The sequence below is a fragment of the Botrytis byssoidea genome (assembly GCF_014898295.1).
Source record: "Botrytis byssoidea strain MUCL 94 chromosome Unknown BBYS_014, whole genome shotgun sequence".
In the NCBI taxonomy this organism is placed as follows: domain Eukaryota; kingdom Fungi; phylum Ascomycota; class Leotiomycetes; order Helotiales; family Sclerotiniaceae; genus Botrytis; species Botrytis byssoidea.
Window position 1 is genome coordinate 501,177 of NW_024065855.1, and position 14,750 is coordinate 515,926.

The window sequence follows — 14,750 nt, forward strand, 5'->3', positions numbered from 1 at the left end:
CACCGAGACGATCAGATCCGGCTCCAACAACGTCACATCCGCAGAACTCATCCTTCCCTATTCTCGGCTCGCTTCCAAAAATGGTCGCATATCATGATTGTACAAGCGCATGAGCGAAGACTTCGGATCTGCAGATCGGTCCCGTATGAGAAATATTGTGGGAAGCGATGTAGAAGTGGGGAGTGGGAATATAGAAATGCAGGATTAGGGAGCTTCGACGAGAGACTTGGAAAATGATAAGATGAGAGAGGGAAATGTAATACTAGTGCAAATGTATGTGACGGTGAAGAAAGAGAGGAGTATAGTTAATGAGACATATAGGTTGAAGAGAGATTTTATAGATCCGTTGAGAACCGCCCACAAAGTCTACATAGGTAGTTGTAAGACAAATTATGTGTGGTGTAAAGAAGAAGTTCAGAATTTGCGGGCGGATTTTAGGGTAGTGAGGGAGAGGGCGGATAATTATAGTTGGGGGAGATGGGGTGAGGAAGTTGGGAAATGTATGTTAAGTGTGAGATATGGTATAGGAATAGGATACAACGACGGTGAGAAAGAAGCCACTGGGTCAGAAGAGGCGTTGATAATTAACATGGTGTTAGGTACCAAAATACTAATTTCGAATCAATCATATGCTTGCTCATAGAATTCCCTTTAATATCATGATTTTTGATCACTTTTAACAGGACATCGAAAAAGCTCGTACATCTGAGAAATGAATGAATGAATGAATGAATGAATGAATAGTTTATTTATTTAAAGATATCCCTAAAATGTACCCCCGATAAACGAGTGTCAGGTACTGGTATAAAATGAAATATGTCTATGCATATTCAACGAATGTTAGATAGATATATGTGGTAAAAGAATGATAGACCCGGGTATAAACGAATGATAGCGCCCCAATGCCTGTATCTTATCCCATTCCCGATATAGTATGTACCACCAATTTAACCGAACCAAGAATGAAAGATTCAGGTCTCTATCCGGAAACTCTAGACTCGTGTATCTTGATGGACTTTCTAGAAAAGAAAATCGCTGTTCAAGTATTCAGCTTTCCTTGAATCGAATGAGCCTGTCGCGCCATCGTCTCCTTATCGTATCATTTCCAATACTCCTTGATACTCCATGTGAAATTTTCATAAGATAACATCCCATAAATCTTCAACTCATTCATCGTCATCCTCTTCATCCCCATCCATCCCTCCGATAAAAACCACCTTTGACCTTGGCTCACCCGGCGCTTTAGGCGCCGATCTCTTCGGGATGAAAAACCCCGGTCTCTCATAGAAGTAATGAGGTTTAGGACTATCCGGCATTCGTCTATAGATGAGTTCACTCGGATGTCTCGATTCATATCGTGAAGGCGGTTCGAGGAATGGTGATGAGGGCTGAGAAGTTCGGGATTGCGTCGAGGATGTGGAGGATGCAGAGAAGGAACGCATGAGGACGAGTGGTTTAGGTGTGAACTGGAAGTTGTGAGATGAGGGTGATGACGAGGAGGTTGTCGATGAAGTTGAGGAGGAACGAACTGGTATTCTGTTTTTTGGTATGAAAGGAGGGTTTGAGGTGAGATCGTAGGAGGAAGTTGAAGAAGACATTTCGGGTGATGTTTATGACGTAGTGTAGTGTAGTGAAATCGAATTCGATGATTCGGAATAAGTTTAAATGATAGTTTATCCGAGACGCGGAGTGTGTGATATAAGTAAAGAATGTGTATCAGAATGCACTCTCACAATCCAATGAAGTTCCAACAGCAAAAAAGAACAACAAACACGCACGTCATTCAAGAATGCCAAGTACGTAAAGTGACAAAAAGTAAAACGAATGAGACGGATTAAAGAAAGACGAGAAAGAAAGAGTGGCCGTAAACTTATCGGTACCAAGAGTGAAAAATGTGAATGAAAACTGGGAGATATGTCCAATACATAAAGACCTGGAATGAGGCTCATCGACCTTCTTACATCAATCTTCCCTGATTCTTCTTCCTCAAGTTCCTTCTCCATCACACATTAAAGTGTAGGAAGAGATTACTCCATCATCTTATTCCTACAGACCACATGGCATCCATGCACTCCATATTTCGTGCGCATATGATGGTGTTGATAAGGAAATCCCGTGGAAAATGCATGAATTTTTTGTGGGGAGATGCATTCTTTTCATCCATAGCTTATGCATGGGAACTCTTGAGACCTTTGACGCCGGGAGAAGGATGGCATTGACCAATCAGAATCGCGGGAGAGTTCAGATGGATGTTTTGCCTAGTGCGGGGTGAGATATGGCGCAGTCATCTATGAGTGGTGGGATAGATGTGATGATGTTGGCCAGATGAAGATTGTTTCTTGTAAGTTAATTTACATTGATAGAAGGCGAAAGGTGGATGGAAAGTGGGAGGAGTAATTTTAGTCGTCAACTCTTGGCACTTATCACGGTGTAATTCACATTTCATTGACTTCGAATATGGAATTCTAAGATGAAAGAACGTTTCTAATAGAGAAAATGTAAGATGCACCTCAAGGCTTTCGCATCTCATGTCACTGTCTCTTTTCACCCAAGTTCATGATCAATCCGCCTATTGCGACGCGCTTCCAAAGTTTAGTTGGCGGTCCCACCATCAAAGACCAGACCCACATCTGAAAATAGAAACAAAACCAGCACGGAACATCGCCAGGCACTTGCTCAGTCCTTTTAACATTGAGCCTCCCAACACTATATTATTTCTGCAAATCAAGCGTATCGACAATCCTCAGTTAATCATTACCAAAACCACGGAGTAATACCGGACCGAATGTGATCTCAGTATCTCGGTGGGATATTTCCCGGGCGTTGTAGGCAATCCAGTAAGGTATTATGGGAGTGCCAAGCTGCTAAAGTGCTACGTCAGGCTTCCGAATTCCAATGCGGATCATACATAGTTTGTAAGAGTCGAGAACTAGGATAAAGAACGATGGGAGTGGAGAAACTGATGAAGTATTATGGGACAAACTGGATTCGCACGACTAGAAGCTAGTACGTGACATTGTAAATCATGTGTGATGAGATGAACTAGTCCGAATTTAAGGACTGGCGCCAGTCAAAAACATTACAGAGAATGTTTGGGTTGTGAAGAAGTACATGGTAGGTTCGTGGACATCATTTCAAGTTCCCCTTGTAAATCAGTATTTCTGGGTGTCAAAGATTCTCATCTTCTGGATCCGCAATAGTCTTTCGGCTCCCTGCCGCATAGACCCTCATATTGGCCGCTGGCGTGTTTTGAGGCAGCTCGATGAGGAATATAAAATTGTATCACGAGTCGCATCAGGATCACATCTTTAGAAATGAACAAGTCCAAGCTGTGGTACAACTGGCCATTGCCGTGGTACCCCCGAATTGAAGAGCCAACCCAACATTAATAAGCGAGCCCCTTCATCTTGAATGACATTACAATATAGTTCACTTGGCATGTTGACTAGGTTGAACAGATGAACTTTAAAATTGTAAAGCTAATATAACACGTAGGGTGATGATTTTCAGAATAATCTCAATTCAATTGAGATCACTCAGATGTATTCAACAAATGGTAATCCAGTTTGCTCTTGAATGATCTCCAAAGCCTGAATGACCTTCTCATCTTCAAATCTATAATTTAAAATGTATTAGCCAGAAATCTTTACAAATGGGATAGCTACTAACCGTCTTCCTATCAACTGTAAGCTTATAGGTGCGTCTTTATAACCTTCAGCCCCATGTTGTTCCCATAGATCCCAATTGTATTTGTCCTTGTCGTTTCTTGGAGTGTACGTCTCTTGGGTACTATCCTTTTCCACATCAACCTTGTCAACTGGAAAGACTAAAGCAGGATAATCTAACAGATTCCACTGCGAAGTGTAGCCCCACCATTTACTGGTGTCTAGTTTTGGTGCACTCCCTGGTCCAACTGGAGACAGTATGACGTCCACCATTCCTTCCAGCTCACCATTTGCACCTTTTGAAGTCGCTGTTTCGTTCCAAATATTTGCATACTCGGTGCGATACATATCCCGTTGAACTTGAGAATTCCACATCGATGCGATACTATGAGATTGTAGATGCTTGTTTTGAGTAATGATGTGCTCAGTGAGGGGTCGAAGGGGCTCTCCAGATTCCTTTAGCGCATCGAGTTCCTGTGATCCACCATCGGAAAAATATAAATTGGCCTAAATCAAATTAGTGGCGATGGCATTTCGGATGACATTACTCTTACAATTATCTCCCAAGCTAGATCATGCTTATACGGCTTCCACTCAACCACTTCTATACTTGTATTCGTCTTAAGCTTGCCCACGACTTGCTTTAAGGCTCTTGTAACCGGGGGATGTGGTTTAACAACCCCATCATCCCATAAAATCGCAACTTTTATTTTTTTGCCCGGAAAGAAATTCTCTTCTCGCCAAGGAAAGGGTAAAAGAGATGGTTCTTTGTACCATGGTTTTGCATCAATGAGTGCTTTCATGAAGACTTTACAGCCATCTAAGCTTGTTGATAATGGTCCGATCGTGGGAACGATGTGCTCGGCACCAGCCATAGTTGCAGTCCATCCATCTACTGGTAAGCGACGAGCTGTTGGCTTCATGCCATATACACCTACGCACAGGTGAGCATATTTCGTTTCAATTTACTCGCTCTCATTTACCATTATTGGCTGCCGGTGAACGGATCGAGCCACCAATATCAGTACCGATACCAAGACACGAACCCCTAAATCCAACCAACGCCCCCTCACCACCCGAAGAGCCACCACAAGTCAAAGTAGTATTGAATGGGTTTACAGTCACTCTAAGAAACAAATTAGCAGTGTCTATGTAAGTTGCTTGCCAAATTTACCCATATATATTATTACTTGTCTCTAAATGCATCAAAGTTTGAGGTTGTGTAGTCCTAGCGTATAATATAGCACCTGCATTCAACAGAATTTCTAAAATATGGGAATCAACTGGACTTGTTTTGCCAACCCAAGCAACGAAGCCCGCATTATGGTCCAGGTCTTTGATGCCAATATGTTCTTTTACGCTTATCGGTATACCGTGAAGAGGGCCGATAGTCTTCCCATTGGTTTTCAAATATTCGTCGAGGTATTTTGCACGAGAAAGTGCTCGCTCGGGAAGTAATTCGGTGATACAATTAGTCTCACTTTTGATTAGTCTAGAGTAAAAGTGTCTGCTAAGATGAACATACCACTTTTTGGGCCAACCCAGCTCTTCTCAAGAATGCTTTCGCAACCTCGGTTGAACTTAATTCTCCTTTTGCAAGTTTAGCCACTAGACTTTCGACGGTAGCTTCTGTGATTTTAATCTCCTCGGATGTAAGTACTCTTCTCGCAACTGATAATGTATTCAATGGAATATCCGAGACATCTGGGATAGGTGGCTCGATAGCTGCGATAGTCTCATCTCGATATCTCTGTCTATCTTTGGCGACCTCTTGCCAAGATGCACCAGATGCTGTTGTTATTGTCGCAGGTGCCATGCTAACGATCGGTTTGAAAATAACGAAGAAGTAGAGTAAATCTAGGGAGGTTGAACTTTGCAGACTATTTAAACGGAAATTGGTACACAAACCTAGCCTATGTCGTACATACTTTCAATAAGATTTTACCTTGACATTATCAGTGGATATGATAAGGAAAGAGAAGCTTCAAATAATAGATATGTTATCACACATCCTCGGACAACGGCGGGGTAGATACTAGATAGTAAGGAGCTCGTAGGTGGGTAGTTGAAAGTGCCATCCCCAAATTGGAAAGTCCTCGCGATGTGTTGGAGGTGGAAATTGGCAAAACATGCTGAAGGTTTGAGATTGTAAATAATTGTATTCTAATCTATTAGAAACAATCTTTCGGGAGCCGCTTCTTTCAAACCGTTATCCTACTTCCAAATCTTATTCATACTGTAGATTTCAAACTCCAAACTCCAAGCTCCCATTTCCGTTTCCATAAGCCGGGTATAATTCCACTATTGTCCTCCCTTACTTCTGAACTGTACGATCGTCGGCATTCGATTGGGCCGTCTTAGAATGGGTGACCCCAATTGAATGCAAAACCAACAGCAATAATTGTTAAAGTAATCAAAATCATGCTAACCAGCCATTTGCAGACATCCTCAGCATGGCTTATATCTGGATCTATCTCTTCGTTCAATATCTCTAATTCTCTCTGTGTTTGTATATATAAAGCCTCGTAAGATGGTGGAGGAGGTTGGTTTGGATCTATCGTAATAATGAAGGGGTCATCTCGGTAAGGTTCTTGATGCTGAAGTGGTATGTTGTGTGTATGGTCCGGCGACGATAATTCATATTCGGGAGGCCTCATTTGAGCTAATCGACGTACTCTATTGACCAAATAATCGTGCATTGGCTCATATCCAGGAGGTTCGTTCATCTCGATATGGTTTCCTCCCATCCCCTCCATGACCTCCGCACCTTGATCATCTGCTGGATCATCATGGTAAGGTTCGATAAGTACTGCATCTTCTTCGGGTAATGGTGGTAACGACTGTGTAAGTCGTGCTCGAGAAATCGAAGTTGATGGGTGATGGTTGGACATGTCGAATATCGCAATATCTTGGTATAAGTCGTGCCCGATTCGCAGATCCTCAGATCCTTTCACGACTGTCACCCGAATTCCCTGTCGAATAACCAAACACAGCAGTGGGTTAAAGAAAAGGTAACCACATGAAAAGTTAGATGGGCATGGCAGCCTGTTATGATTTTACTACGCCGCTACGTTCACGATGATTTTAGTGGCTATGAGTTATCCCCTGCACTGTAAGACCCGCCAAGCTTCCCTATAGCCTTGGGACCCCTGATGCTCTAACACAAGGCATATTTGCAACCACAACTCTGAAAATTGGTGTTTCATAATGTTCTACAAACGAACAACATCAATGCCAATGGCGTCGCAAGTGTTGCACCTATTGTGTTCGGATAAATTGGGTTGATTCGAATTTGAGTCAATTCTTTTAAGCTCAAAATCCCGTCGAGTTTTCACTTCACAATATCCTCCCATTTAGTTCCAGAAGCATGCATAATTATCTTTACCATTCATTCGTTCTTCACCCTGGCTTCTAAAATCCTACCGTACCCCTATGACAGCAAGTGCTTCTCCACCCAAATATGAGCTGTAAATGCATGGCATGATGCTTTGAAGCGGAACTCACATTGTTCAAAGCCTTGCTTATGACAAAAGTATCTTTACCAATCATCCAACCAGTAATTGGAAGGTTATTGTTGTTGTTCGCCAGATGATGACCTGTGGTAGTTCCGGCGAGTCACGACAAAACAATGTTTCAAGAACAAAGAAGATTGCCCAATCAATTCTAATGTTCTTTGTATTTTCATTCATTGATCTAGTTGTTACTGGATTATTATATAACTATGATAGAAATCAAGAACAATCCCAATTTTCCGAGTACATATGCCTCGATGACTCTCCATCTCTCTTATCATCACCAACCACACTCCTGATACCAACCAACCTCAATCTCAAGATGCTTCCTGAACATATTGCCATCGTTACCTTCTGCATGATCGTTCTTGCCGCCATGCTCGCATGGGCTTTCTTCTGGCCTCACAAACATCACAGATACGGCATGAATGACTCTAGACAAGCAGCAAAGAAACGCTCGCGTACCGCTGGCCGGTCACATCGCGACGTCGAGATGCATCCGAGAAATTGGAATCAGTTTGAGCATCATTCCAGGAATGGAAAGACAAGAAAAATGCCTGTGCATGATGAATCCGAGAAGTACGAGACATGGGTGTGATTGTGCTACGGCATAGCTGGAGAAAGTTGAGACGACGTCATGCATTCTTCAAGCGAACTCTCGGTCGAATATGAAAAGTCTATATTTGTCTCTGTCAGAGGAAATAACAATCAATCTAGACGTTACTATGAAATTTACCTTTACTTATTATCTACACCTATTTATCCTTATTGAATTGTGACTCAAAACCTGACGACTCCGAACTTTCCCCTTGAATTATTCACTGAAACACGTACTTGTCGAGGAATTGCAAGCGCCATCACCACTCGATCAAAATGCGTCGCCTTGCCAAAAAAAGCTTGTTTTGGCAATTTATACATGATGTGACATGCGCATGTGGTATAAGTATACGTGTATAATGAACTAATTCAGTCGTATAATAAATCTCAAATGGGGGTTCATTCGTTGTAGGTCTATCCCAGATTAATTCGTAAGATATAGGACGGATTCGGGATATGGTGAAACACTGTCATCGTGATAGCTGTCAAAGGGACCATATGTAAGTAAGAGTCGAACTGAGCATAGATTCGATTTTGACATAAGACATGTTATGAGACATTTTCTGTAGATCGAGGCTTACGATCTTGCCATTCTTTTAGAGGCTGTCTAGACCACGGAAGAACAAAAAAGACGTTATATGCATGGTTTCGTTCAAAGTCGTTACCAGAAACATGGAAAGCAAGATGCCTATAAAATGATGGTATTGGTGGGACATGTCTTATTAACTACACTCAAACGACTGAGATCACTGACTAATCTTTCTTTTCATTTTTTGAAGGGCTACATTATCATGCTGTTACTATCACTCAATTGTCATCATATAAATTTACTTAAATTTGCAAAAGGAAAAGCTTTATTTTTTCTGTCCTCATCCGAGGAATACCACCACCATATCGAAAAACACTCTCTTAAGGAAAAAGCGGATCAAGGAAGGCTCATGTCATAATCATGGATATCAAACTCCTCTTCCGAACTAGAATCATCAACGACTCCAGGAGGCGCAATGACTCGGCCATTGTTAGCCGCACGATTCGCAGCGCGCTCGTGTAACTCATGAAGAAAGCCGCGATACTGAGCAATCTGAAATTCTCTCCCCATCATGATCTCATGACGCGAAACGACCCAGTCCCGTCTAGCTTCTGGTAACTCGTCATCCGGAGTATCTCTTGCCCGGGGAAGTCTCTCAGCAAGTAGTGCTCGGAGAGCCCCAAAAAGCTCACCCGGGTGGATTGGAAGTCCGTTGAAGACAAGAAATATGGGCAGGAGGACTATGGAGATGAAGCATGCATAGATGAGAGCGACTAATAGGCAGATGGCCTGAGTTAGTATTCTCGACATGATGTTTTCGGACTTGATTTGTGGAGTTTGTGGGTTTTGTGTTAGTAGATCTGTTTGTAATATTTCACTTGGTTCTTTGAGGAATCTAGGAATGTTACAGGCAGAAGTGGTTTGAGGAAGGAATATTAATCTGGAACGGAGGATGGGATGATTTATATACATGTTTAGGAGTTGATAACAGACTTATATGTTCGGGAGTACTTCAGGAACAAATTCGAGTGTCAAACATGCAGCTTGGGCAATACCTGCATGCATATTAGGGGAGAACAGCAAAGAAACAATGATCAATTGACCTCACCGTAATTATCGCTAACACAGATTACACTTCTACCAGTTGTGTGCACGTAACCACTCATTGTATTGTATGATTGGATAAGAGCATGGTTTCTCTCTAGATATATATCTGAAGCAACAGTTCTACTAGTAATCATAGATTTAGGTTATCATCTTCATCACCATCACCAGCTTCACAAAGCAAGAGTCATGCACTTGATTATCCTTTACGCTGAAGCTATATAACCATGAAATGCGTTCGCTCTTTGTGTTACCCACTTTCCATACAATTTTGAAATGAGGATTCGAGACAGAATACATCTAGAACGGAATTCTCAGCTAACTATTTCATTCCTAGATCTCGATTCTTCTTTTTGCACAAGACCTCGCATTTTGTTTCAATCCAATCATCTTATCGTTTTCGAAAATATATATTATTCCTTTCTGTTTTTCCTCGTCAACACAAGTATCACTAGGCACTTCGTAACTTTACTACAACAGCAAATCAGCAATATCCTGGGGAGCAACATCGTTCAAATTACTGGTCTCGAGCCTTGTTAAACCCGAGAACTTCATAGTAATATTTTTGAATCTACCAAAAAATCACATTCATGATCTATCGCGCGGTCCTACGAGTGAGTCTGGAGAACTTATTTTGAATTCATTCGGAAAGTCTTATTTGCTTCCTCACAGTAATCTACATTCCAATCCTCAATCACTATAGTCAACTTTCAAGTGAAAAAAGTGTGGGTCCTGGGGTGATCTGATGGCACGTATGTTCTTCACTTTTTTATTCAGAAATTTGTGTACCATTTCAACGCTTAATATTATCATGTCTCGAATCTGAAAAGGTGTATTAGGGTGGTATCGCGATAGTGACTTTTTCAACCTCCAATAATCCAGCACAAAGTTTCCCTTCTCCCTTACTCCAACCAATACAAGGCTTCTCAAATCACATCATCTTTCCCTCAACGTTCAAACCTCACCATCCCATCCGACCCAAAATTTACTCACTTCACAAATCCCGTGGCTGTCTTGTAGTCTTCTCATCGAATCTTGCAACAATTGGTAACCCACGATTACAGAGACATATAATGAGAATCGTGATACTGTTAATATCGAGACTACAATAACCTAGGAGTCAAAAATGTGTGATTGTAGAGAAGCATCTACTCACCGAACTCCATTTCCACGAGATGAGGGTCTTTTGGTATAATTTAATATGAATCGTCATAATCTCTTCAGAGGTCGTGGAGAGGGGAAGGAAAGATGGGAAGACAATCGCTTGTGTGTAGGACTTGAATTATATTATATCTGTTCAAGGGTTGTTTCAAAGCGTTTTGATTGATGGATAAGAGGGTTGAGTCGCTAGGGCTCGCTTAGTGTTTCTTTGTACTTTCATTGAGGTGTTGTATGCATTGTCACATTGTCTTGATTAATCGAATACTTCTCGACCACCACAACATTCATTCTTCAAAAAGGCAGGTAATGAGCATCAATTCAAGCCTGATTTATATCAAGGCCATTTGGTATGATACTAACTTACTATCACTGCGATACGCCCTAGAAAATAACAGGTATTCTCATGCTACCCTCTGTGCTAAATTTCACATTTCATCTCAAGGACACAATAAAAATGGCTCTGCAAGATCCTACGGGTGAATCTATGAGCTTGAAACACGCATAGCTGCTTCGCTTACAATTACGAAGAAAGACAAAAAATGTCACCATGGTCAGAATCTTCATACAGATTGACGTTGTTCCAGATCTATGTATCAAAGACTCAAGTCAAGTGACTCACTGGATCAACTGCTACAACTCACATCTAAATTTCCGTCCTTTAAATTCTGTTCACAATATCACAACAATGCACGCTCAGTTTTATTTATAAATTTTCAAATAGTTTAAATTATTCCAGTACGACTACCAACGCGCCAAGACCGAATCGATATCAAAAAAGTAAGAAACCCCTACAACCTCTGGAATCTCAACGCCTCAATCCGTCTCTCCAACCGTCCCGCCAGCATATCCAACACGCCTCCCCAAATTCCCGCATAGAAAACGATCCGAGTATAAACGAGTGTGATTCTAGCATAGAGACCCCAAAAGACCGCAAGAGCGAGCATGACGCCAAAACTAAGCACGAAGCCGTCGGCGAAACCGCCGATCAACGATTCCATGAGGACGGCCGGATCGAAAGGATGGAGGAGAAGATAGTAAAAGAAATACAAAATCGCAAGGATGGAGCCGATGTTGATGCTGATGAGGAACACCCGTAGGTAGTACTTCAGGAGACAACGGACGGGATGATGAACGTGATGATGTTGATCGTGCTCTTGATCCATGATGGAAGTGAGTGATTTGTGTCTTTGGGGTTTGTCTTGTGAAGTTCTTTGAGTTTTTTGAGTGGATCTCAGAGAGTGTTCAGGTACTGGAGAAAAGAAGAAGAAAAAAGAAAAAAAGAGGTATCGGGGAGTCATTATATATAGGCAATATCTGGGATTATTTTGATGCTGTCGCAAGATTGTTCTCATATTGTTCCAATATTGTTATATCACCAATGTACTCTCATAGTCTGTTTGACTTCTGTTCTGATGGCGATTCATCGAACATTTGAAGAGCATATCGATTAGGCATGAACGTTCTTAAAGAAACAGCATAGCAAGCGCTCAAAACCAAACGAAACAAGGTGATTCTAGAGAAAATGCCACCATCCAAGGTTCGTTGTATAATCAAGATGAACCCTTTCTCAACTTTAGGATTACGTCGCACACTGGGTTGCTGACCCAAAACAAGCAGGCATTTGAATGTATTAATGGAAGCAAGGCATTAGGTTAGATAATGATATCGTTATGAATCCAAACAGCAGACTCGATTCAATATTGAGCGAATCACAAAAGCGAAATCAGTTCTTAGTGCTGATAATATTCTTCTTCTACTCATACATCGTTAGGTACCTATGGGATATATCCACATTTCTAACTGAAAACCAGCGCTTAGCACTCACAACAATCGTACTTCTCTGTATCTACACTAGCTATAAGCCTACTAAGGTGGTTGAGGTAGTAAATGATAAGGCTACTTTATGCAAAAAGCTATCGAAAAATGATTCTATTTGGCTGAGTAACAATGGGGATTTAGATAATAAGGATTTAAAAGAACGGACTAAGCTTCAAGAGATCTTATGTGATTTTTTTGGAGAACCACAATGCAGCTGCCATCGTTACCCGTCGGATCAGTACCATCAACTCAATAGTAGCACTTTCCCATCCTCGAGAAGTACAAAATCGAAAGCTTCATTGATGAAAATTCTCGACTTCTATTCTATATACCTTTCCAAACCTCAAATTACTTTTTCTTATTTATAAAAAAGCCTTAATGTGATTTATCATCGAGTGGATCATATTATCGAGTGGGCCACTTCAAAATACATCAAAATTAAGGCTTTTTGAATATTTGTATTTTAATAACTAATTATTATTTTAGAAAAAGAAAAAAAGATTAAATAACAATAAAAGATTAGTTTTCTAAAAATCTAGTTTTTATATAAATATTTTCATTTTATATTAAAAAAAGTGAAAATTGTTATGATTTTTGTTACAAAAAAATATTCCTAATAATAATTTTTATATTAATTTGAATTTCTAATAAATGATGAGATTTTTGTAATATTTATATAGTTAAATTTCATAATTTTAATTTTTAAAAAATTCTATTAATAAATAAAGAAAGTGCATAATTATATATAAACGAATTTTGTATATAAAAATGATGGCCCACTCAATGATATAGTCCACTCGATGATAAATCACGTTATATATAATTTATATTAGAATAACCGAATTTCTTATAAAAATCGTATTAGAAAATATTAATATTTATTAAAAATAAAAAAGATTTCGAAAAATATATAAAAGGAGTATCAAAAAATAATAAGATAAATTGTAATTATTTAGATTATAAATCAGATAATCTGATTCTGGAAATTTGATATATTTCAAAAATCATATGCAAAAGATTTATAGAATTTGTTTTCGGTTTTATTATCTTATAAATTATCTTATTTTATACTTTAAAAAGTAGGTATATATTTATAAAATATTCAATATAAATAAATAAAAAGCTTTTAATTAGTATCTCCATTTTTATATATATTATTTCGAGTATGAGAATTGTAATCACTTAATTAAAAATTAATAGGCTCTTAATCAGCATTTTATGTTCTCCACAAAAATTCTTGATTTTGTAAAAAATCACATATCCATTTCTTCCTAGGCCCTCATACATAATACAATATTAATACTTGACAAGAACTCGCTAATACAATTTATAAGACTGCGACGAGATCTTATATAGAGATGCATTGGCAATCGCTAAGATCAGTTTGATTGCAATAATTGACTGATTTTATATCGAGCATACATATACTCCAAATGATGTAGAATCCTACACTGATTCACATGAGCTTTTGGTTTCCGTTACAGATGTAGTGAGACGAGTTTCTAGCTTGTAGAACGCTGGGCATTAGTAATTGAATAATAATCATATAATGGTTTCATATCGAAAACAAAGAGATCACTATAGATTTTGAAAAGCTCATCAATCAGCCCCTATCACAGATATCCAAACTCATTGCTTCTACTAAACCAAAACCTTTACCAAAAAAAGTATTACAAGCTATCTCATGATTATAGTATTTACCTTTTATAATTTGTTTTCAAGATTTGAAGATATAGAGGCATTTCCTTTTTTATTCAATAATAATTTCACTTTTAATATTGTAATTAATTTCTTTGGGTTAATCTTTCCAGAATTGTTATTGTTATATATTGAATTCTGAATAATATTATTTTCTATTAGTTTTTATTAGTTGTTCAATTTCGATCTATTCTTTATTATTATTAACAGAATCATTTTTGAAGGAAAATTCATTTCGAGTGTAAAGATTTAAAATCTTGTAATTTATATGTTAAAATTAAGCTAATATTGTAAATAAAAACTCAGATAACAGGATTTCATTAATATAATTTATTATCGATGCTATATCGTTTTCAAGAAATTGGTATAATATTTCAAAAGTCTTTCAAAATAATATGAGTATATATAATATCAATTTAGAATTGTAAACCCTGAGAGTTACAAATTGAATAATAAAATTAGCGAGATTTTTATATTTAATTATAAATATTTTTATTATAAATATAGTTTATATATTCTGTAGATTTATTATTAAAAAAGAGAGATCGATTTATATTCGAGTTGAGATATTGATAATTACAAATTCAATTTGAATATTTTGTTACTTTTTGAATTGATTTTTATTATTTTCTTTTATTAACAATATAATGATTTGAGATATTTTTT

At 38.7% G+C, this 14,750-nt stretch overlaps 5 protein-coding genes across 5 annotated transcripts; 1 reads left to right on the forward strand and 4 right to left on the reverse strand.

Moving 5' to 3' along the window:
• Positions 1-1,166: 1,166 nt before the first annotated feature.
• EAE97_007304 (uncharacterized protein) lies at positions 1,167-1,598 on the reverse strand (the record flags this gene model as incomplete). Its single annotated transcript, XM_038877819.1, has 1 exon — positions 1,167-1,598. One exon carries the CDS (start codon positions 1,596-1,598, stop codon positions 1,167-1,169), a length of 432 nt encoding a protein of 143 aa, XP_038731304.1.
• A 1,938-nt stretch (positions 1,599-3,536) lies between these two features.
• Positions 3,537-5,481, reverse strand: EAE97_007305 (uncharacterized protein; the record flags this gene model as incomplete). Its single annotated transcript, XM_038877820.1, has 6 exons — positions 3,537-3,615; positions 3,670-4,172; positions 4,220-4,599; positions 4,649-4,791; positions 4,840-5,141; positions 5,191-5,481. The coding sequence occupies 6 exons, from the start codon at positions 5,479-5,481 to the stop codon at positions 3,537-3,539; spliced, it is 1,698 nt and encodes a 565-aa protein (XP_038731305.1).
• A 541-nt stretch (positions 5,482-6,022) lies between these two features.
• Positions 6,023-6,556, reverse strand: EAE97_007306 (uncharacterized protein; the record flags this gene model as incomplete). The annotated part of the gene is made up of 1 exon (XM_038877821.1): positions 6,023-6,556. One exon carries the CDS (start codon positions 6,554-6,556, stop codon positions 6,023-6,025), a length of 534 nt encoding a protein of 177 aa, XP_038731306.1.
• A 943-nt stretch (positions 6,557-7,499) lies between these two features.
• EAE97_007307 (uncharacterized protein) lies at positions 7,500-7,775 on the forward strand (the record flags this gene model as incomplete). The annotated part of the gene is made up of 1 exon (XM_038877822.1): positions 7,500-7,775. One exon carries the CDS (start codon positions 7,500-7,502, stop codon positions 7,773-7,775), a length of 276 nt encoding a protein of 91 aa, XP_038731307.1.
• A 924-nt stretch (positions 7,776-8,699) lies between these two features.
• On the reverse strand, positions 8,700-9,113 carry EAE97_007308 (uncharacterized protein; the record flags this gene model as incomplete). The annotated part of the gene is made up of 1 exon (XM_038877823.1): positions 8,700-9,113. The coding sequence occupies one exon, from the start codon at positions 9,111-9,113 to the stop codon at positions 8,700-8,702; it is 414 nt and encodes a 137-aa protein (XP_038731308.1).
• Positions 9,114-14,750: the final 5,637 nt, after the last annotated feature.